This window comes from Homalodisca vitripennis, chromosome 4, assembly GCF_021130785.1.
Source record: "Homalodisca vitripennis isolate AUS2020 chromosome 4, UT_GWSS_2.1, whole genome shotgun sequence".
Lineage (NCBI taxonomy): Eukaryota > Metazoa > Arthropoda > Insecta > Hemiptera > Cicadellidae > Homalodisca > Homalodisca vitripennis.
In genome coordinates, this window is record NC_060210.1 from 50,785,082 (window position 1) to 50,810,740 (window position 25,659).

General features: G+C 33.6%; 1 protein-coding gene across 1 annotated transcript in view; it reads left to right on the forward strand.

Moving 5' to 3' along the window:
* Positions 1 to 3,741: 3,741 nt before the first annotated feature.
* The window catches only part of LOC124361433, a 29,968-nt gene continuing 8,050 nt past the window's right edge, over positions 3,742 to 25,659 (forward strand). Inside the window, exon 1 of the mRNA XM_046815483.1 lies at positions 3,742 to 3,911. Within this exon, the coding sequence (XP_046671439.1) occupies positions 3,806 to 3,911 (106 nt within the window). The 5' untranslated portion in view covers positions 3,742 to 3,805. The remainder of the gene's footprint in view (positions 3,912 to 25,659) is intronic.

The following is a 25,659-nucleotide window of genomic DNA, read 5'->3' on the forward strand; positions in this document are numbered from 1 at the left end:
GTTTTCGGAAATTCGCGAATAAACACAAAACTATTAATATATGTATATAATTTAATAAATTTCACAATATTACTCCCTTAGAAACATTCCTGCTCCATACTCTGGGGTTGTCAGGATCCTCTAGCCTATCCTCTTCTCTTAACTTGGCACCTCTTCGAGCCTGTCGAGCTTTTTTGGTAACTTCGGTCACCGCTTTTTCTGCCCTCTTAATTCTCAAAGCATCAAGTTTTTTCATTGTTGATATCATATTGGAGCCTGGACTTATACCTAATTTAGCCAACACTTTACATTTTTCCAATGTTTCCCTCATTGATACGAGATCACAGCATCCTGAACACCTAAAGTGAGAGTATCTACATCCTACAAAAACTGTCTTAGGAATCCTATTCCAAACGACACTATTAAAAGACTCGTTAGGATTCTGAGTAAGTCCATGTAAACATTTCTTCAATAAATCTGGAGATGACAGATCCCTAAAGATTGGTTTTACAGCATCGAGAACTGGCTTTGGAAGTGAGTGTTTATGCAAATACTTTTCCTTGGTGACCTGAGAAACGGTTGTATTTGCACCAGGACTTGATACCTTTGGGGCAAAGACCGTGATGTGGATCCTCATCTGTTGAGAGCTTGTGAAAGAAAATGGCCCATATGTCCTGCCTCATGTTTTCAAGATTTCCTTTGTTTCTTCTTATAGCCTCCCCATAGTAATTTTGAAGGGTATCTATTTTCTATTTTGGAAAGTCTACCCTTACCATATAACAATTTATTGTCCTCAAGTCGAACGCCTTTCATAGTTTTTTGTCAGACCTCGCAATCGTGTACCTAAGCGCTTCTGAACATGAGCAACACATTCCCACTTAGATATGATCACATCTTCACCATATGGTTTAGATTCAAGAACACTCATGAAGCCTTTACTATCGCCATCACCCAAGTAAGTGAGGTAACGCACACTCCTCGATCTTCCACCGATCGTTCAAATATTTTTTTTACTCCTGCAACTTCCATGCTGCCACTGGATCCTACAAAGTTTTTTTTACAGTCATGGGCCTTGTTCTTATTTTTTCTTGCAGGGCAAAGCAGAACTTTGTTAGTATTTCTACAATCAATAATTTTTCCAGTATCTATGCTACTAGCACTTATGACTCCATTCAATGACGTATGTCCTCTTCTTTGCCAACTCCCATCACAAAGCTATGGCCAAATCTGTGCATCCATTGTTTTCTTGAACGGCTTCTGAAGCTGCTAACTTCATACTGTCTTGACTAACCTGAATTATTGCTGGTAATATATATTTATATATTGGAATAAATTCTGTAACAGGTTCAGGTAAATTCAAAACACCGCATAACATTCGACCTGCGGTTACCCCTTTTCCTACTACACGCAATCCATAAGCCATTCTGGTGTTGATCTCATATGGTTTTAATGGGCTAGGCCTATTAGAAGTCATAAAAGAAGTAGTGAACAAACATGTTTTACATTTCACAAGTAGTTTGCAAGCTAGACCATTTCTCTTTGTAACATCTTCTTCGATAACAATGCTTTCGGTGGAATCACAGTTTTTACATTTTACAAAAGAACTAATTGCTACAGATAAAATATTTACACTTACAATTATATTTCCATCATTGCCAGTATTTATATAGTTGTCATAGTTTTCCTAACCCAGGTGACAGTTTCTTTGTTGAAGCACTAGTACTTGTAGTAGGGATAGACTTGCTGGAATTAGGAGTATTAGACCTAAGCGTTGATGTAGTTGGTTGTAGGCGTACACTAGTCAAATCAATATTTTTGAACAGTTTTCTTAGTATATTGATTACCCCTAAACTTAAACCTTTTTAAATACACCTTTGGATTTTAGTCATTATTTTATCACAAAAAACCAGCACAGTATATTCTAATGAACTAAAAAGAAAAAATATGTCACTAACTTTCAATATGTGCACAATATTGTAGCAGAACTGACTAATATAATAAAAGGCACAACATAAAACAAACTACAGCTGTCTGCTGAAACATATGGCTGCACATGTTTGCCTTATAGCCTACATAGAGTAAGGTAAAAACACAACACTAAACAATGATGTACTGTAACTGATATTTTGGTGCACAAATCGGAACAAAATGTTGTGTAGCAACTTGTTTTAAAAAATCATAGAAAAAAAAGTATATTAGGTATATACATGAGTGTTTTTTTTATTTATTAAGGAAGAAACAAATAATTTTTTACACTAATAATCCAAAAAAATCAAAATTTTAAATTTTTCAACCCGTGAACCCCCTTAAAACAACACTGACTAGAATAGTGACAAAAGTAACTACTGATCGGTCATTCCTAGTGTTGTGATCGATGTTTAACTGTTATAAAAGTTAGTCGAGTAGTATTAAACAACACTGACTAGAATAGTGACAAAAGTAACTACTGATCGGTCATTCCTAGTGTTGTGATCCATGTTTAACTGTTATAAAAGTTAGTCGAGTAGTATTAAACAACACTGACTAGAATAGTGACAAAAGTAACTTCTGATAACGGTCATTCGTAGTGGTGTGATCCATGTTTAACTGTTATAAAAGTTAGTCGAGTAGTATTAAACAACACTGACTAGAATAGTGACAAAAGTAACTACTGATCGGTCATTCCTAGTGTTGTGATCGATGTTTAACTGTTATAAAAGTTAGTCGAGTAGTATTAAACAACACTGACTAGAATAGTGACAAAAGTAACTACTGATCGGTCATTCCTAGTGTTGTGATCGATGTTTAACTGTTATAAAAGTTAGTCTAGTAGTGTTAAACAACACTGACTAGAATAGTGACAAAAGTAACTTCTGATAACGGTCATTCGTAGTGGTGTGATCCATGTTTAACTGTTATAAAAGTTAGTCTAGTAGTGTTAAACAACACTGACTAGAATAGTGACAAAAGTAACTTCTGATAACGGTCATTCGTAGTGGTGTGATCCATGTTTAACTGTTATAAAAGTTAGTCGAGTAGTATTAAACAACACTGACTAGAATAGTGACAAAAGTAACTACTGATAACGGTCATTCCTATTGTTGTGATCCATGTTTAACTGTTATAAAATTTAGTCTAGTAGTATTAAACAACACTGATAGAATCTTAAAAAGAAACCCCCTATAATGTTGAAAAGCTTTAAACTTACCAATTATCAAAGACTTTTCTATACATATGGCTTATGGTTTATTTATATAGTATTTTGGGAAAAAAAACAACTATAAGAATGTTTATTTCGATATTTGGTTGGATTGCCGGTTACGTATTAAAGGTCTAAGAATCTCAGCATTGCTTTTCATGATGCTTTTCATGTTGCTTTTCATGATCTGGCAATGCAATCTCATGAAAACAGATTCAATGATCTAAACCTAACGATAAATTGAACACAGCAATGGACCGATACCCTGCCTTATAAACACATTAGACATTTTATATACAATTTGATAGTACGGAATAGAATCTGCGTAATCGGGTAAACCATTATCTCCAGAGCACCAGTCATGTAGGAAGACTGGCACAGCAGGAAGAGGTAGCAGCTGTCAAAATGTAAATGAGACCTGTTAGTGTCCTTGGGAAGATAGCACCTTCACATATTCCGTTCCTCCCTCTTCCTCACCCACAAAACTCTTCATCTCCCCTTCCATTATATAATTCTTCCTCTGTTGTCCCCCTCCCCCCTTTCCTTGCGTAATCCATTACATGTATCCGACTTTCTCTCGCAGCTCTGTGCACAGCAACTCGCAGAGTCTGCCTCGTCTCGGCCGCCATGCTCCTCTAGGTCCCCAGCATGCGCGCCTCTCGCCTCCCCGCCGCCACCGTGCTTCCCGTGCTCGCGATCCTATCGGCCGTCTTCGTCTCCTACACCGAAGCAGTCCTCTCCATCAACGCTACACGTGAGTATTCACCTCTTCGTTTCGCTGATGTAATTCTAAGAGTTTAGCTAGGGAAAAAGTTATTAATTGTTTGGTGAACGTTTTTACACTCTAGTCTCACGTAAAGTTTCCTGCATAGGATGTTCGCACATGTTTTAGACTAATACTGACGCCTGGGGCTGAAAGTTTTATATAGCAATACTTGACTTGTCAAAGTACTGTGTGAAAAATTTAGTCAAATTACTTAGCACTACTTTAAGCTAAAACAGTAAAAGTTTAACAATAAATGTGAACTCTAAAATGTAAGTGTTCACAGTTAAAGTGGAGAGAGTAAGACTCTACTACCGTTACAAGTTATTGGCAGACCATAATCATAGCCAGACAGTTTAGCTGCCTCTCCAGTTTTGTAATGAACGATTCAGTACGGTGTAGGCTACTTCTTTATCTTAATTCTAATATTCCTAATATAATATTATAAATGCGAAAGTTCCTTAGTTTGTTTATTTTACTTTCACGCAAAAACAATTCAACCTGTTGTAATAAGTTGTGTATGGACATTCTTAGGGACCCTGGGAGGAATATAGGCCTATTGTTTTTGAATTTTCAAAGTCCTCCTGGGCTACGCTCTACTGGTTCCTATAGCAACAAAATATCTCATCTTGTTCTATAAAGTTTTTTAATATGAAAAAGGCTGTTTAATGTCGTAATCATTCTGCGTAAACATTACAATATGACAGCACGGCCATATGTTTAACATATTAATTTAACCAGTATTTTCAATTTATTTACACTTTTATTGAGTGAAAGCAGGACAAAAGTAACAATATTTCTTGTTAACAAGTCAAACCAATTAATATATTTTGGATTTAGGCCTACCAAATCGGAAGTGTGTAATGTCAGGTATTGAATCGATTGCACTCTTTGTATCTCATTCATTAGTACCCGCATGGTCTCGGACACTTTAGGCATCCGCCTATTAGTATAATAAAGTACTCACGCTTACCAGAGACCAGAGACTCCCTAAGGCCATACGGTTGCAGAGGCGGGTAACCTCTCGAGACGAGGAACCGCTTAGTAAAAGATAAATAGCTCTTAGAAAACGAAAATCTTTTGTAAAAGAGATTTCAAGATATAGATAGATATATATATATATATAGATAATTTTGCAAGAACCTACCAGATATAGAAAGTTAGAGAATTATTATCCCAGAAAGTCTAGTGGAACCAACTACATATATCCCTAGTCACTTTGTCTCTAAATCATAATGTACAACAAATATGTATTGGCCTAATCAATACATTGTTGGTCCTACAAGCCGGAGGTTGACTATTAGGTAGTACGAGTCGTATAAGTCGCGAGCCTCCAAATTTTATTTAGGGTGTGTTCTGCTCATTCTGAAGACTTCAGTGTGGTTCTCCCAGTATTTTAAACACATTAAGTATTAGCTAATATACAAATATACCTAAATCTTGTGATCGGTGAGCCTGAAGGTCACATTTTTCGTCAAGTTGTTTTCTCAAATTGTTTGTTGGGGTCAATCGAATTAAGACTGAAGAGCCTCAGGGTAAAAAGCATATTCTATAAATCTAATCTAAACGGCTTGAGGTTAATGGTTTTGGCATGAATTGGGTAGACAATTGAGATAAATCAAATATTCATTTTAATTTGTTTTTTGTAAGATGGGAGTAGTCAACGCAGTGACATTATCGTATCCACGCCTGGAGGAAAAATTGCGATCCTGGAATATATTGTTGCAATGAGAGTCTTAATTTCATATCTTCAATAAGTTAATCTGGTTGTATTGCTGTTATGGGTAACCATGCTGATAACTATAGTACACAAAATAAGTTAATGTTTAAGCAGAATAATGAAGGTTAATGATATGAGATTTATCAATACGAGTAATGAATGTATATTGTTTGATTGGTTAGTTTCAATCAAAGGATAAACAGTTTAGCTAAACATGTAATATTATTTAAATAACAAGATAAACGCTAAAGAGCTTTTATTAATCCATTACTTGATTTGGATTACTAATAACATGGTATGGACGGAGCACAGATCTTACGTGCGGTGGTTAAAAGCATAGTATCAACTCAATTTCTTGCCAATTATGTATGCTAATCTAACTTTGCAAAGACCAAAAGTGGTAAAATTCGTAACATACCCCGGAATTTTATAAAAATACGATAATATTCAATGTACTGTTTTACTTAGTAACAACTTTTATATATTTACACGAGTGTTTATTACGGCCTAAAACAGAGGTAATACCTTCAGCCACCTGAAAATAAATGGGTGTTTGTCACTGGGTAATGAAGTTTTGAATAAAAGGCAAAAGTGAAACGTGCATTTAGTTTTACACAGAATATGAACAAGGACATTTTACATGGTCAGTGTACGTCAAACCACGTGGCACGTAATATCGTCGCTTGCATGGAAAAATTCAAATTTCTATGTCCTGATGTCATATTGACAGAGAAAAATCATACAGAGAAGAAATGTGTAAATCTATCATAAGACAACAGAGACATTGTGTCAGCCAAATAAGGCCTCAATGACGTTCACCCAAATTCCATCTGTTTATGTTATCGTTTATATAGAAATTAAATTTTATGTAAAATTCTAAGTATACAGATAAAGTCTTTCTCGAGATATCGAGGATCATGATTCACTCTTATGTTTATTAATTAGCTTGGGATTTATAATAATGTTCAAACAATAAAGGGTTTGATAAGCCATCGAGAGAAATACAATGCAAAGTGCACCGAAGTCAAATGTTGTCACTGACTTTTAATATCGTCTCTAGTCTATTAAATTTTCTTTTTACTTATTGATAAAAATGTGAGGAATATAAAGATATATTTTTGGGATATTTGGGCTACATTAGTTAGTATTTCACATGTTTGAATATCTAATGATTATACACATTTTGTTTACAACTATTTATTCTGTACTTTTACGTTGCCATTGTGGTTACCATTAAGAACAATGAAGATTTTGCGAAATTTCAGCATAGAAATTTATTCATTTTAAAATAAAAAGAGTCCCCCTTAATAAGTATTTATATATAACTAGCAGTTACCCGCGGCTTCGCACGCAATTTCCTGTTGAAAACAGAGCACATTGTGTTCACGTATGATTTTTCTTTGACATTTCAAACGCTCCTGAGATAATTGATAGTTACTCAAAGCTATTCCAATCTCCTGATCCATTTTAAATTTAAGTTTTTTTTAACGTTTTTGGACCCTGAAGTCGTAGAGTGAAACAGTTTTTATTTGAATTTCCCTCCAACATTCCATGACAATTTATTAAATTGCTCCGACGAGTTTAGTAACAATTGAACTATTTTAGGCCAGTGTGGAGGAATCCTTAAACCGAAGACAATAGCAATTAATAATATAATGCATATTAATAGTGATATAGTGCACAATGATATATGGCATTCTGTGCAGTTTAGGAATGGAATTAGGCTCATCTTAGATACATATATTATGTTGGTGTTTATGTTACTTGTATGTTTCCTTTATGCTTTCAAAACTACAAATAGCAATATTTTTCAAAAGGTACTTAATTAACTAAACATATGATTGTGTTGTAACATTATAATGTTTACATAGAACTGTTGATTACTTTATGACAGATTCTTTTAATAAATAAAGGTATTTGCTGCAATGCATTTCTTACGGAAATTTTTCACAGCTTGTTCACTAGCCTTGATGTAGAGAAAAACATTCCTTCGTTGATGCATAATTCAGGAAACTTCCTTTACATAGATAAGTTTCGATAAACTAATTTGGTTTTAAAGAATCAAGTTTCGTCTCCATTAATTCACTGTCTTATTTCCAATACCACAGAGTTGGCCTTGTGCTCCGATCAAGAACATATATACCAACGGAAACCAATTTCGGTCATAAAGCGTCTTCTTTCGGCTCTTTTAATTTGCTTTCGATCAAAAATTTTTCAAGTGACAGTTTTAGTTTGTCTCTTTGTTCCGATGAATAAAATATATAATCTGGTACTACTTAAAAGTTACTGCGGTCAAAAGGAGCCAGGCCCGCCTGATTAAATTCACTTGCGGTCTAATTTATTTACTGGATCTATAAAATATATACATATGTTGGTTTTCAAGATCGAATTGGGTCAAAAAGCCTCTACTAACACTACTTGTAATCTACCTCTGGTCTAAGACAATTAATTTAAGTGTTATATTTAATATTTGTCCCAACGACGAAAGTATATCGTACAACTAAAACGTCTCTGCGGTGAATATAAGTCTGTTCCAGTCGTTTAAATTCACTCCCGGTCGAATGCACATACGGTTCCACAATTGAATTATGCTGTTCCAATAACAAAGAAAATGATTACATGTGTTGGATTTGGAATCCAACTTAGATTAATATCTGGTGCTGAATTGATTTTAATGTTTTCACTGATCAAGAAATATGTATAAGAGCAAATGCTCCTGGTATAAGGGGAATAGTACATTAACATTTGCTTTTCTTTAACTACACTAAAAATGCTGTACGCAATGTCAAGGGAGCTAACCAGATTCGATTAACTTACGTTCAAACATTCACAGCTTTTTACAATAAGATACTTTTATAACGGCGTTTATGTAATATTTCCTTTGAATTAGATGGTTTATTAATCGTTGGTGCAATTTAAAATTAGAATTAGATATTAATAATCTTAAAATTAGATTTAACATTGTATAATAGTCTTTGAACTCTGCATTACACTACTGATCAAGCACTTTACAATAATTTAATACTTTATCCAATTTAAATGTAAACAGATAGTTCTAACTGTTTCGTGAACTTCAGCTGAAAGTGTTAACAGCTGCTAAGTATCAGTTCACATTGTACTACGTGTCGTAGCGCGGTTTGCCGGATCCATTGTAAATCATTCCAAAATCAACAAAAATTTATAAATAAAAACTAATTAAATAAGCAATTTAAATTGGACCGAATTGTAAATCTAAACTATTATCGAATCCACCTGAAGACACACACAAAATTGTATTCAAATCAATCCAGTCGTTTAGGAGTAGGTCAGTGACACACACACACACACACGCACGCACGCACGCACGCACGCGCGCGCGCGCCACACACACACACACACACACACACACACACACACACACACACACACACACAAGAAATATGTATATATTAAGATTAACATTAGCTACTACAAACTTAGTTCCCTAAACATAGTCTTTTCTACCATTTATAGACAAAAGCAGATTTATAAAGGAGAAATTCCTTTCGAGTTATTTAACTTTAAGGTTTGAAATTTGAATTGATACTTCACCTTTACTATCCCTATATAAAAACTAAAAGGGTAAACATCTGCTCATTATGTGCATTTAGCTCTTCGGGCCAGGAAGCTGTCCACTGTGGGGCGCACGCGAAGACGTTTGTTATACGTCTGGTGTATAGCATACATAACATATACATATACATGTATGTTATACATAACATACGTCTGGCGTATAACATACATAGTCTTGCTCCATACATAAAGCAAATGCAAAATATTTCTAGTTATATGTCTGGTAATAAATACATGGGTGATATTAATAAACTGTGTAGCGCTTTAAGAGATTTATTTGGATTAAACAGTCTTTCAGGATCCAATTGTTTCAGTTACCATAAGCGTCAAAATGCAGATCATATAAACTGCTAAAGAGTCTTACTGAATTTTGTGGCTGGTAAGCAAAAAGAATATAATTGATTAAATATCTAGACGTATAACGTACTGTAATAATTTTAAAACTGAAGTTCACTAATTAAAGTCTTGAAATCAGACTCATTTCAAATCTTGTTCTTCTTCCTTATCTTATCCAGTCTTTAAATATAACTAGTTATAATAGTCCTGACTTATATTTTATACCAGTATTGGGTCTTTTTCGTTTAAGGGGCAGCACAAAAGACACTAGCTTGCCTATTCAAAGCTCAGATCACGCGATGCTTGCCCGCTGCGCAGCGCTTTGCGCTGCTTGCTCTTTTAGAAAAAAAAATTAACTCGAGCTTGCAAAGTCCAAGCCCAGATCAACTCACCACGCTTTATTGACACAAAACTCAGAACTAACGCAGGTTTCATTACAGGCAAAAGATAAGCGGCGCGCGTTTATCACTGATAAGACGAGTTTATACTAGAAGTAGTACCTGGCCTACTGCCCTAGGAACTAATAACACCTAAAAAACGATTAAATGCACTGTCAGTCAGGTATAGTATGTTTGTAAGGTGCTGGCCCTTAAACGAAAAAGACCCCCAGTATTTACTTCTAACTACTTTTCTAGAGAGTTGCTTATAAAAACGTAAACCCTCAACATTTTGAGGTGTATATGCAACATCCGCCAAATAAGTTCCGGCGAGAGCCGAGGGCGGACGATCACACAGACCCCCAGCACAAGTCAGGGCTGTTGCCCCACCAGACAGTGATTACAGACAGATATTGTAGAGTAGGCCGAGGCCAGTGGGCAGGACGTGCTAGGTACTAGTTACTCGCTGCTCCTACCTTCTACTCGCTACCGGTATAGTGATAACTACTTCACTACTACTTTTACTCTTATTTTATTATTTAATGAAATCAAGGTTTGCGCTCTTAAAATCAAGTTTTTACTCGCTTTTGTTTCATGTTATAGTGTGACTTTCAATTTAGTTGTATCTCCTGCAGAATATCACGTTGTGACGACGTTACCGAGTAACAATTTTATACGAATTTAAAAATTCTTATAATTTAGTAACAAATTATTTTTAATGACAAGGCTAAAAATGTTAAATTCAATATGTAAAAATCAAATCAATTACTGTTTAAATGATTATTAAAAAAATCATTTGCCGCAAAGTTTGAATAAAGTGAAATTAATTATTATTATTTGTTCAAACCCAAATTTACATTTATATCAATTCTTTTAATTCAATAATCGGTTCAAGAGTACCACAACTGTGTAAGTTGCTCTGACTGTCACACAAAACATTTCAAGGGTTTGACCAGCGACTAGGAATATCATAGACTTTGCTACTTCAGCTACTCCATGTCTTTCGTCTTACACTGGGATTTACAATGCCATTAAATTCGCTACTAAATATTTTAAAGTATAGCCATCAATGTTATGATGTTCTAAATTTAAAACTTAAATGATCTTGCGTGTTAAAAAAGAATATTTTATCCTACTGCACAAATAACAGCAGTTTTTAATACTAAAGTTGGTTCAGAAGGTGATTGTTTTACGTCACATTACAACAGTCAGTACATTACACAATTTTGAACTGGTTACAGTGCCATGTCCCTACATCTTAGAAACAACCTTATTTTGTTTGTCTAAATGTGCCATAAACCGAGGACGAGAAATACATGAAAAACATGAATATGAGACAAGAGGCAGAGATAACTACCATGTGGAGATGCACAGAACGGAGGTTTATTTTATGAGCATTTACTTCCACAGGCAGATGTTTATATCATAAGTATATTACTAAACCTAATTAGAATTACCTCCAACGCCCAAGGTGTCTTAAACTCTTTATGGCGTCAAACGATTTTTACGGTCATGATTTGTTTCTGATATTTATCTGGGAGACTCCGGACCTGGAAATGGGTACCATTCGGAGGGGATGAATGGGGTGTGAATGTTTGAATATGGGCTTGATGTGAGATGAATTAAAAACTTTTAGATTTAATAAATACGTTTTTATATTTTTGGCTAAAGATAAACAAACTATTTGATTGTAACCGACATCAGAAAAATCTGTTTGCGCACAATTCAGGTTTTTCAGTGCGCATACCTCAAACTATGTTTTAGTTTTATTAGAAGTAATTGCAAAAACATAGTCCTTTTTATATATACTTTTGAAGAGTGAGTTATGTTAGCGAATCACGAGATGTCCGAGCACAGTAACACATGCATGTGGGATCTAGTAAATAGAAGGCGTTTATTGCACGCGTTTCGTCACTAGACGATTATGAATTGACTTAATTCAAATAATGTATGAATAGATTTTAATTTACAGGATAGAAAATATACTAAGTTAATCGTCTTGCTTCATTGTTTAGTAAGCTTTTTACCTATGAAAATATGTATTAAACAATTTAATAAGTTGTAGTAACTTTAACTATACAATTTTGAATAATATTATTATTTTATGTTTATGTTAATGTAAGGTACGTAAATCAATTCATACCAATGCAACGTTACAAATAAAAATGTGTATATCTGAAATACGTTAGCTGCAACGCCTTCAGCAACCGATTGGTAATTGCCGAAAGGGCTGCTCGTAACTCGCTGACAGTATTATTATGTTGAGTTATTGTGCAATAATTATTTACTGAAACGTATACTTTAGTTTCCGTTTTATCAAAATCGTTGTTTACTTAGTCAAACTGTCTTAAAGTGCTTAATCGTGTCTCTGACCGGTTTCGTTTCGTTTGTAATACACGATTGTGCACCGAAATCAACCACTTTTGCTCCTAGTCATGAAAACTACTATTTCATTTCATTTTAAATGGTTATGCATATTACACTTTTCAAGAATAATCGTTCCTTCGAATGCACTCAGCCGTACATTACTTTCAGGTTTTCTATTTAAAATAGTCTATATTTAATCATTTTGTAAATAAAAACTTTGGAAATTTCAATTACCGTATTTTTAAATGATATTTTACACACACACACACACACACACACACACACAACACACACACACACACACACACACACACACACACACACACACACACACACACACACACACACACACACACACACACACACACACACACACACACACACACACACACATATATATATATATATATATATATATATATATATATAAACTAAGTAATTAATGTGATAAAATGTATTTTTTATGACAAATTAAATATTTATATTGGTTATTCTAAAGAAAATCATATGAGTTTTTCAGTGTCCAGTTAAAAACTATTTTCTTGGAAGTAATGTAATGGCACTTTCTGGTTAAAGATTCCAATTATTATATAATTTAAATGATAAGAAAATATTACTTTTGAGTGTTTTGGTTAAGCAATAAAAATTAATTATGTTATTTTTGTACTTGTAAATATGCATGGAATAATTAAATTGTAATAATTATGAACTTTAGAGAGTGCACACAACTGTCATTGATTGATTGATTACCGTCTGTATCCTAAAATGTGTAAACAAAGATTTACAACCAGCTATTAGGCCTGAGTATTTCATTACTCTGAGCTTTTTTTGCATTATTCATATATCCTGAGTTCTAGAACAATTCCGCCAAAAACCATTCCATATCTTATATCTTAGAATTTATCGGAAATATGACAAATATCCGATTCTTACATTCTAAGTTTCGATTCTCACATTCTAAGTTTCAGAAACACTAAAGTTAAGGCGATTTAACAAATAAATTACTTTTGACAGTCTGGTGCTTGTATAATCGATATGGTTGTTCCTATTAAGCTGGTTATCCATCTGATTTACCAGAAATTTAATTGAATTCATACAGTTTTCAGTTGAGATAGTATTTATGTTGTATCTTAAGCAAAATAATATTTGTTTTGTTTTTTACTGGTTTACAAGAAATCTATTGGTATTAAACTAGGAAGATGAAGCTAATCTGTATCATAGTATGTTTGTGATGTTTTAATAAGCTACTGTTAGTATTTTAAAAATTTGTATCATGTGCGTACAAAATAAATCTTGTTTTGATTATATATAGTAAATCATTTATTCACATAAGGAAAAGCAGTGGCCCAAGGACAGATCCTTGTGGGACACAGCATTTCAGCACATTTTGATCTGACAATTAATGATCTAGATATGCTCTTTGCGTACTTCAATAAATATAATGAAATAAATTTAATTGGTAATCCTGACATTTAAATATGTAATAAAACTCCAAGACTCACGATTAATATCCCATACTAATTGTACACGGTGAGATTCAAAACGCTTATGTATAATTAATGTCTATATAACTGTTGACTAATGGGAAGAATAATATTCTTATTACTGTTACTGACAATAAAACAAATATCAGGTGACGCGAGGAAGCAATGAGATCACCCGCCGTGACCGGTTCCTGGTGGCAAAAACTGGTCCAGTGGACAAGAAAAGTAAGGGAGCAACAGCTGACTGGTGACCCAGAGAACGAGTGAAAGTGAGTTGTGTCATGCGGTGCCGTTTCGAGATCTGCTACATAGTTGTTTTTGGACATTAGCACCTCTTCACTGTTTCTCGAGAGTAAATACAAGTACATGGACGTGTGTGTCAGAAGATTTTTTATGCTAGAGTCTTTTTTATAAAAATGCAGTTATTTTGTTTTTAACTATATACTTCTTCACCCTTGTTTCTTCACTTATAATAATAGTTGAGCAAACCCTTCACAGCTCTTCATCCTAAAAGGACCATTGTTTTCCTCACGGAATGATACGATTGTCAGGATGGTTGGTTGAAGATATTGCTTTCTGTCAATATCCCAAGGAGGGATAGCGAGCTTTATATCTGAGACATGACACCTTGGAAGAAAGCTAGCACTGCTTCAGCCTCGTACAGAAAAACCGAGTGCTGGAACATGAGGTACTCTCTATTGATTAGGCTAGCAAAGAGAGCTTCACCCACAAACAATTACAGTCATCATCCGCAGTAGACTATGGATCCAATAATATCTTGCATATGTGATTAGTAACATGCCCCTCCTGGCTATCCATTGGGTTGTCCAGAAGAAAGTAACATTGCGATTTTTGCTGTACCCAGTCTAAGTTAAAATGAAAGATATAGCCGGGCATAAATGGACTGTCATTTTGTGGAACCTTGCTTGCTTTCGTTTCTTCTACATATTCAAGCTATCAGCCAGGAATAGTACTTCCTCGGCAACGTGATTTAATCTGGACAGTAGGAATATCAGTAATCCCCATACTATGATAACTAAGTTTATTTATATATAAGAAGTACTATGTGTGCCAAATATGAATATTTGAGAAAAGATAACAAGCAACATATAGGAGAGTTATAATTCTTATAAATCGTACTACATTTAGACGAAAGGGAGGGCGAGTACATGTGTGTGTGTGTGTGTGTGTGTGTGTGTGTGTCGGCGGAGCAAGTAATTTTTGTGATTCAATGTTTATTTCAAAAAATTAAATAAGGCTATTGGCATTTATGCAAATTTGATTAATGTAAACTAAATTCATTTAACAGGTATTTGGTCTTCCGATCATATGATAGTTTAGTTATTTAAATGCATATGTGACAGATATGGCCAAATCCAATATAATTTAATAGTAAAAAGTAAGAGCTCTGTGGTGTAATGGTAGCACATTCACCCGGCAAGTAAGATCCGGGTTCGAGTCCCGGTGGAGCAAGTACTTTTTGGTATTCAATGTTTATTAAAAAACTTTAAAAGGGCTATTGGCATTTATACAAATTTGATTAATGTAAACAAAAGTCGTTTGACAGGTATTTGGTCTTCCGATCATATGATAGTTTAGTTATTTAAACGCATATGTGACAGATACGGCCAAATCCAATATAACTGAATAGTAAAAAGTAAGGGCTCTGTGGTGTAATGGTAGCACATTCACCCGGCAAGTAAGATCCGGGTTCTAGTCTTGGCGGAGCAAGTACTTTTAGTGATTCAATTTTTATAAAAAAATAGATATATATAATCTAGAGATATACAAATCTTAGAGAGAAATCAACAAATTTTGTTATACCTAGAGTGAGGTCTTTTTAAGCACTTACTGTTAAACTGGAATAAATAGTAATAAAACCATAAAATTAATTTGGCTCTAGATCAGATAGTTTTTGTGATAAAATCATAATTGAAATATATGATAGAGGAAGTTACTACTTTGTAATTTTTGCGAAGGTGGTATTTGTAGGAGGAGGGGAGGTTCGTTTTCTTCAGGATTGTCTGTTTTATATGTGAATTCCAAATCTCTCTCTCTCTCTCTCTCTCTCTCTCTCTCTCTCTCTCTCTCTCTCTCTCTCTCTCTCTCTCTCTCTCTCTCTCTCTCCCCCCCCCTCTCTCTCTCTCTCTGGATCACTCGCGACCCTATGGGGACCCGATGAATTGAACACTAGCTTTCCAGGCCGTTGGGTTTCCCACTAACCCAAAAGCCGCAGATCAAGTTCAATGGGCATTACACAAGTGTTGCGTCATCATTATCCAACCGAGAGAGAAAGTTTAGCCGGCGATGCCCAAGATGCAATGCTCCTTGCTTTCCCTTTCCTTACTTCCTCCGAATGACCCATATCCGGCTAGCTAACCCGGTCTTAGCAGTGACTCACGGTTATGTCACAGGTGACCCGGTCTTCTTCACACGCTAGACCAACGCGAACCTAATTACCTCCCGTAATCACGGTCAACACGTTTTGTAAGGTTTTTAAAGTGAATTTGACTGTTATCTCCACTGTTTGATTTATTCAAAATAGTGACCTTTTTATAGTGGATCCTATATAATTTTAATAAAATGTGGTAGAAGACGAATTCGTTTCATTGGCACGAGTCAGCAACAGAGTTTTAAAGATGTTTTATACTTTAAATCTCTGGATGCCAGGTGTTCACTAAACATCGTGTTTGTGACTCAGCCAGGTTTAATTTTAATTGTATACTGTACTTTACATATATATATATATATATATATATATATATATATATATATATATATATATTCAGTGTCATATAATATGTTTCAGTTAATCTAGTTAAATTAATAGTTCCATTAATATAAACAGATAACATAAGCCTTCTTGATTACACTTGGAATATTCCTATATGTAAAAAAGAAAAGTCTAAACTTCATAGTTGATTACTTCCGTTAAAAATGTCAATAAATCAAAGTGATAAACTGTTGTTTGTCAACCGACGATGGATTCTGAAACGAAAGCTTAAATGTGACCATAGGTCACGTCGTTTATCAATTTAAACATTTGGTGGGACAAAAACATTAATATTATGAAAATCGAAGTTAAAATACTGTAACGTTTAAATCAGTAAAGAATATTAAATAGCATAATGAACGGTAAATGGTAAACTAGAACGCCATGGAATGTGGTCGTCTACCTTTACAAATTATTTAACCTACAAAGTAAGGGTGTGCCACACCGCGTGCCGCTTAATAGATTGCAATCAAAATTCACGTCTATAGCTTATATAATTCTTTATATATTTTGTGCACAGGCAGAAAATAATACAGAAAAGTAATTTTACATCCCCCTATAGACAAAAGATACATTTTCCGTCCTACAAGCATTCAATCCCATGGACGTGTCTTTCTCCGGATATCTTGTGGATAATTACGCTACATGTAATATTTCACATGATAAAACTGCATATTATTGTACAGGGTTTGTTAAAAAATGTCAATCTTCCGCGATTTTCTCGTTTCCATCGAGGTTACCCATAAGACTAATGTAAAAACTTTTGTTAAGCTTACCCAAATCCCATGTAGTGAAAGAATACGATATTAACCATATAGAAAATAATCTTGGTGCAAAATTCGAAGTCTGTAGATCAGTTCGTTCTTGTTTTCCAGCCCCTCGTGTGATAAGCTTAGCTAACGCTCATCAAAAAGACAGCCTGATAAATTAATTGCTTTAAATCATCAGTTCACATAAAAAAACTTGTAAGGTAGTAATTGGTCATGGTTAAATGGTAATGAAAAGTATGATTGAGTCCAACCAGAAATAAACTTTAGGGAAATATAAAAAATACAGCTTTTAAAAATATGTATTGCATGCTTTTTCAATTTAAGACAAAACAAACGTGACAATTAACAATAGAGTCGACCAAAATTTAAATATTTTTCTATTTATTAATGATTAAACTCTCTTTAATTTAAGACTTCAATTAGCTTTAGTTTCCTTAGTCGAGCGAAAACTTTAAAAGTTGCGACACATTTTGGGAAAACATTCACAATAGATTGTAGCCCCCGGGAACGCCCGTCCCTGGCGTAAGTATAATTAAGCTAGTTCTAGTAATGAAATATAATATGATCACACCTAATAATATTAAAACACAGGTTTTCATGAAACTACTTCTAGAACATATGTATGTTCTACACACAGTTTCACTTAAATCTTTTGTTGTTGTGTACCAAGGACCTTTCAAATACCTACTTAGTTGAAAATGTGACTGGTCGAAAGTAAATGGCATTCACTTCACCTACTTATACTAGGTAAACAAGCAGCTTACTCTTGTTATATATAGTATGATCTCTTGTTGTTCTTTCGGGTTACTAAGTACCATCCTTGTGTTTACGAAATCATATATTGGATTATAAAATCTTGTACCTAAATTTAACTCAATATGGTCAGGACAACAAATTTCAAATTTAATTTGCGTATTATGAAATTTATTAATATTTAAATGCTCTAGAAACAATTATAAAGCTATTATTTTCTTGTATAATGTACTTTGATTTTACGGTAATATGTATGAAACTAGTAACTAGTTTTAACATGTCAACTGTTTTATGATGATTATATCTACGGTATGTTTTAATTTTATGGTAATTGGCTTTGATTGTATAAGTTGAATGATTAATTAAATAATTACAACATGGGATAAATTTTATATTTCGCATAGAGTTTTTGCAACGGTCTAAGTCACCATAGTTAAATAGTTTTCTACCGTAAATACTATACCGTTGACATTAATCCTTTAGGCTACTATTCATTACTAGTTTATTGTATTTTTGCTGTACATGATCATATAACGCATGATCACCTATACCGAATGATCATATAGTATAAACTACTTTAATGCACTCCTATTACAAGCTCCTTTTAATTTAATCAAATTATTTTGAAAAATTATATATTATTTCTCTTTCATACTAATTTCAATTTAATTTTTTATTTGGATCCGTGATGTAATTTATTATTACACGGAATTTAGTTCTACATACCAGTTGCAATATCATAATAAGAGTGATTTTTTGTGTTTAGAGATTAAGAGAAAGAGAGGACTTTCATTTCATTTCTAAACATGCCCTAGAGCACAATATAAGTCTTATCTTGACTATATGAACCGTATTTTAATCAGCAAATGTTTTGTAACAAATATTTTCTTACTCCCAAGAATCCATGGTCACAGACATTTGTGTCCTGGAATAAGGGCAACCACTGGATAAAAGGCATGAATCTACGCGTCACCTTCTGGACGTCAGAAGGAAAAGTACTGCAAAAGCAACTATCAGGTGTGCGGGCAAACTGCCGACCAGTTGATCTATGATACCGAGAACCTGCCACATGGAGAGATTACTCGGCCGGCAACAATTTATGAGTATTTCGAGATCGATTTACTATTTTCTCAATAAGTACTAGTAAATTACGTCTGGAAAACGGGAAATCATGTTTTAAACTTCATAAAGAATCTACAAAGTAAATGGTTTTTGCTACATTTTGTGAAAAGGTTCTTCGCAGACTGTACTATAAAAGAAATCATATACGTCACCATGCTTAGAGTTCTTGAGTAATCAGATCCCTGAACGATAAATCAGCCACGTAGGACTTGACGATCTAGCATTGCTTCACTACCACCCAAGGTCACAGAATCTCATCGTGTGTGACTGATTGATTGTCTGGGTTTATAGATTTCGTTGATGTTTTTCTCTTTACAGGTATACTGCACCGCGTAACCGCATTACAATAACGGTAAAAGCAGTAGCTAAGCAAGATGTGTTTGGCCGAGTTTGATTACGTGGACATCCAATGGGAGCATTAAATCCAATAAATCCTCCAAATATAATGCCTCAATAATAATAAATACTTAGTGAGGTTGTGACAAAGAGTCACATTATGGGGTAACTGTATCCCATTATCAATACTGGCCGAGGTTCTCATTATACAATGAAAATGTTATCACTAAAACACTGTTATCAAAGATCTGCACCATCGCCCTGATCCTCGCCAGCTGAGTCACTCTTACATAACTACTGAGTGTTCGTCTGCACGCCTAACCTAAGTGTTTAGATGTTATGTAAAGTCGTGTGCAAGTCATAGTGCTTTGTTTACCGTACACTTCTCATCGTCATTATTGAGGTTTGCTTAGGCACACTAACCAAACCTAACACTAAAGAAGGATCGGTTTGATTTTCCTAGAAACAATCTATGCGCATAGACGCAAATTAAATGTACAAAATGTAATTAACATATATTTTTATTACTTCTATAAAACATATATAAAATCCTCGAAGATGCGGCTAAAGTCAGATACACAATTGATATACTGTATGCTAGTTAACTCTTGTCATCTCGGGCAATGAAGTGGTTAAAGTCCAAATTCTGAGAAAATGCTTTACGTTCTGATATGTCTGTATGGCGCCAATAGGTGGGTACGGGCTTAATTCAAAAATGAAGCAGACCTATAAAACGTAATGTCACACCAGCACCTCAAATTCCGGCCCAAGCTTTTGTAACTTCTGGAACAGTTTACTTCTGAGATAGTACAAAAAAGTGCATCTAGACAACACAGTACATTACTTAAGCAGCGACAATGATAGCGACAGTTAGCAATGTCGCTCGCAACCTGAACCGGCTATTAACCTATTGCTGCTGCAATTGGTATACAGTATACTTATTGTATTACTGCACCTCCTTTTCACCCACTTCATTTAAAAGTCCAATCCTTTGCCGTTGTAAATCCTGACCTAATTTTGAAATAGACATTTGAGTTTTTATTACAGCAGAACTGAAAATGTTAACACGATTCCTACCCCAAAACTGTAGGGTCATTAATTATCTCTCCTACTTCGAAATTGTTAGTTTAGTCTTTTACGCTACGAATGTCTCATTTAATACTTGAGTTTTTTTACGAACTTGTAAACATTAAAAGAAATAGTATTGCACGATTTTCTTTTCATCGAAATTTTTCAATATAAAAATTAAGGTGTGTAGCAGTTACTTCTTCTTTGTAATGTATTCATATTAATTACCACTACGTTTGTAACATTATCTCAATATACAGTTAAAGCTGAACTATTCATTAACACAAATGAACTGTTTTAAATATACAAAAAATAATATATAAATGTACTCTTTGTCCACTATATTGCCAAAGTAACAGAATTAAACTAAAATGTATTAACATCGCCTAGCATTGTAAGTTTTGCAAAACGTTACACAATGAATGTTAATAATTAAGCTCATGAGATGTTCCAATTAAGATGATGTTACTTAAATCAAAACTAATATATTTAATTATATCAATATTCATCTAAATGAAGGATTAATTACCATATAAAATAGTAATTAAAATAGTGAAACTACGAGCAATCACGGGAAAACATTTTACCAGGCGATTAACTCAAACATTCAAAGCAAATATTTCTTATCTGTACACACTTGCTTCACATATTCTATATATCTCATCATATGGAATAATATTCTATGACATTACCTGAACATGTGGTTGACATACAGTACAACTAACTAGTGAAGGCCTTCAGCTAATAAAGTTTCGCTTCAGTCATATGTAAACACATGAACTCGATTTCTCAGGGGGAATGTGACCAATAATCTGTGATTGTGTGATTAAACGGAAACTAATAACACATTTTTAACTTTATTTTTAAATTTTCATTTCTTTATTAAATTAAATCCTTCCTTTAGGCAATGCTTATATTATTTTCAATATAACGATGAAAATGTTCAATGTAACATTCATACGACTACGAAAACAGACACACACCTCATACATACCTATCCTATCTTATCAATCTTCAATAATATTTTCAAAGTTATATTATTTTGCATCCTAAGTTTACTACCTGTATGTGCTATTATACACGGTTGATGATACATACCCGTATACTTATAGAGGTTAAATATATGGTGTATAAGCACATATATCCTATTTCCCCCAGACTCTCGAGCAGAATCGTGGTCTCCCAAAATATTGTCTCAAAGGAAATTGGAGCTTAAAGTTAATTGTTTAGCATTCATATAAAAATATTGAATCTTGCGTTTAAATGTTTAATATTATATTTATATTTATTGTGCTTGTTTTTTTAGATTGACTTGAATTATTATGATCCTTATTTTTTATTATTATTGAGAATCCTTATAATAATGTAAGTATATATAATGTGTCTTATGGGAATCATACAACATGCATTAAACTTGTTGAATGTTGAGTTTAGCTCCAATTCAACTTTCTTTTTATTGCAGCATATGGTATATGACGCTGTCTCAGACTTGACTCTTGGAATCTGGAGTCAAGTTCGTCTAAAGAGATCAAAGAAAGTAGGCGACGAATAAGCTCAAACGAACCTTTATATCTTTTCTTTCCAATCGTAGCTACGTTATATGCAATAACTATTCTCCTTTATTCGCTCACGCTTTTACATACAATACTTAGTTTTATATATATATATTTAATATTTTAAACTTGTGTTTATTTAGCAAAAATAAGACATGTTTATAATTTTTTGGTATTATTGTTTTAGTAAAGGGGTGGAAAACTTCCACTCCAGGGGCAATAACAAAACAGCAGCAAAAATAAAAAAGAATAAAAACAATCAGAATATCATACAGTCACTACATTATATGATATTTTAACGTGTGACATTTTTATTCATAGAGTAAAATATAAAAAAAATGAAATTGAAAGTCAATATTAAAAGACGTTGACAAGATTGTATTGCAACGCCATCTTGTATTGTATTAGGACCTTTCCTAACTCATGGGCACTTTTATTATTTGAACACTGTCAATAAACTTAACTTAAATAATTAAAATGTGGATATATCATGTGGCTGGATGTGTTGCAAAAATAAAACATACTTTATCTCTACGCTTATCTGCAGACAAAAATCAGTTTATGAAGGTCCATTCATGCAATTTGACCTGCATCAATGAAGCCTACCATTGCAAGCTGTCACAATTTATGTCTGCCGAGGAAGTTATTATTTCTCATCTGTATGGTTGTCTATCCGTCTGTTTGTAAATAAATAACCTATAGATTTTAAGCTAAGCATGATACCTCAGCGAAGCCAGTTTCGCTACACGTGGAGTGGCGAGTATATTTTATTATTTTTTATGAGAACAAACTAATACCCCATTAAACCAATCCGATGTGTAACTCTATCGTTACGTATTTTCAAACTTCCTCAGTTTCTTTTAACCGGAAATAAATATTAAAGACATGTATGAAATGAAAAGGGTGAACAATAATTAATATTATACAATATATCAACCAGTAAGTGCTGGCCGACCACCTTTTACATACATTAAATCATCTGTAACATACAAATCTTTAGATATTGTAGAAGTATTCTTTTTTTCACATGATCTTCTCTACATATACGTTTTGATTCATCTAAAGTATGTCTTTAAAAAAAACTAGCGAAGTTTACAAAACATAACTTAGACATCCACATAAACATTTAAGAACGCTCCGTGGAAATAATAAAGATACACACAGTTTTTATATGAACCTTTTTTTACTCTGACCTGCTTCAGTAGGTTAATACTACAAAGAAAATAAACCGATAAGAAGAACAAAATATCTTCATTTTTGTTACACAATTCATAATAGTTTAAACATATTGACAGAAACAGCCTCGTTTTTATTCATAACATTTACCTAAGTTCGTGTTATCCTAAAATAAACTATAATACGTTAACTAAATATACTGAAAAGGATGTTTAATCACCTTTACACTGGGTAATATGATTCTGGATAACAGCATCTACTAAAGAGCTAAAGTTTCGCACAACAATTAAACGCGTTACCAAAGGATCAGGTAGACGACAACAACACATACAACGCGAGTGACGTAAGAGTGTATCATGACGACACCAGCCATTGTCGTTGCGGTAATCAGGTCGTCTCCCAGGATGAGACATTGTACTCGGCCTCAATGCTGCAGTTATATGTCATCACACTGAGTCTATCTAGAAACTGAGAAACAGTGACCCTGACCAAATCCTGTTGTATAGTAGCATTTTCTTATTGTAAATTATATTTAATTACGCTCATTACGTTAAATTAAACTTTAACTGTTAGTTTTTTTTTTTACTTTTTTTACTAACTTGGTAACTGTTTGTTTGTTTGTTTTTTTTTGTCAAAATATTTCAAAGTCCTTAATAATTATTTGGTATTATTTTTTCCTTCTTAGTATTTTCTCTTCTTCAACATTAGTTTACTATATGCTTTGAAATACTACTTTTGTCCTCATAAATATGTGTTCGAAATGGCAATAAGTAAAACAAATATTGAATTTTCATTGTGTATCCAACTTCATTTGAATGCTATATATAAATTTAACTGCTTCTCTTCACGGCGTAATTTAAACAATGTAGAAGACGCCACCAAGTCTCGCGTAACAAGCTTTGCTGAAGTTCTATGCAGGATTTCAAATCTATAGCCCATTTCATTATCGAGATAGCCTGCACACATACAGATAATCAGATTGAAAAGAAATTGTGGTAACTCCATACTGAAAGATAAAAACAGGGAAATCCGCTGTATATGCATGCACTATCGAACCCATTCGTGTCAATCTAGAAATGAAGGTTCATGCAAAATTTAAAGTCTGAAGTTCGACTCGTTATTGAAAAATCTTGCGCGGACAACCAGGCTACTTAAATTCTAAGCAAAATCTCATGGAGAGTCACGTATAAACATCAAATTGTATCTTGTCTGCATACAAATATACATATGTAATGAAGTATTAAAGAACCCTAGAAAATTCAACTAAAGTCTTGCCAACCAATTCAACAGAGTAACTTCTTTACATGTGTTACTGTGTCGCACATTAAAAAGCAATATTGCCTATAGAACTGAAGCTGCCTGCAAAATTTCAAATTTATAGGTGAGTTCGTTCTTGAGACATCGTGGGCAAGGAGATAGATAAACATAAATTATTTTTCTAAGTGATAGGAAACAATAAGGGTAATATTTTAACACTTATAAATATATACAGTTACAAATTAATATAAGTAAATACATACATAGTACAGCTTAAAAATGTTTGGCTGATGCATTTAACCCTCCAACTGTTGTTTATCAAAATTTTGATAAACATAACCCTTAGCGGATTGTTGTTCGTCAAAACTTTGATAAACAAACATTCCCTTGCATAACCACTCATAACAGTATATTCCGACAACGTATCGATTCGATTCATGCACCATTGGATTCGGGGGAAAAAAGCCTAAGGAATACTGTAGTTTTATTCCTCTTTGTATTGTAGTTGCAACGTACCAAGTTCGTAGTTTGGAACGTAAAAGATGTGACCGCCATGTTGTCGATGCCGTCTGAGTTGTTGATGTGACGAGTCGTGTTTATTAGTAAGTTTTAGTAGGTTTATTTGTGTTTTAGTGTTGTGTTTAGTGTGTGGTGAATTGTTAAATATTGCAGTAGTGCAAATTAATATATTTTAGAATAAATAAATTTCTCGAAAATTTTTCGCAAAAGTTTTGAGTAATGACAAAATGAAACTTTTTTCGACTCTTCACAAAAAAAGTTATGGAATTTATTTTACTACTGCTGTATAGTTTACTTCATTCTTAGTAATAAAATATGCAATATAACATGTATTGAAGTAAAACTGTATTAGTAAAACTTTTACTAGCAAACTCTTACATATACACCCTATTTTCACAATTTATGCGCATCGCTGCTTTTTGTTATATAGTGTTATTATAGTTTCATAAATTTGTATAATGCTTATGTGTTTCTGAAACTAGAATAAATTTGACACACAATGGTACTCTCACTTTTATAGCTTACTATAACTTGGTT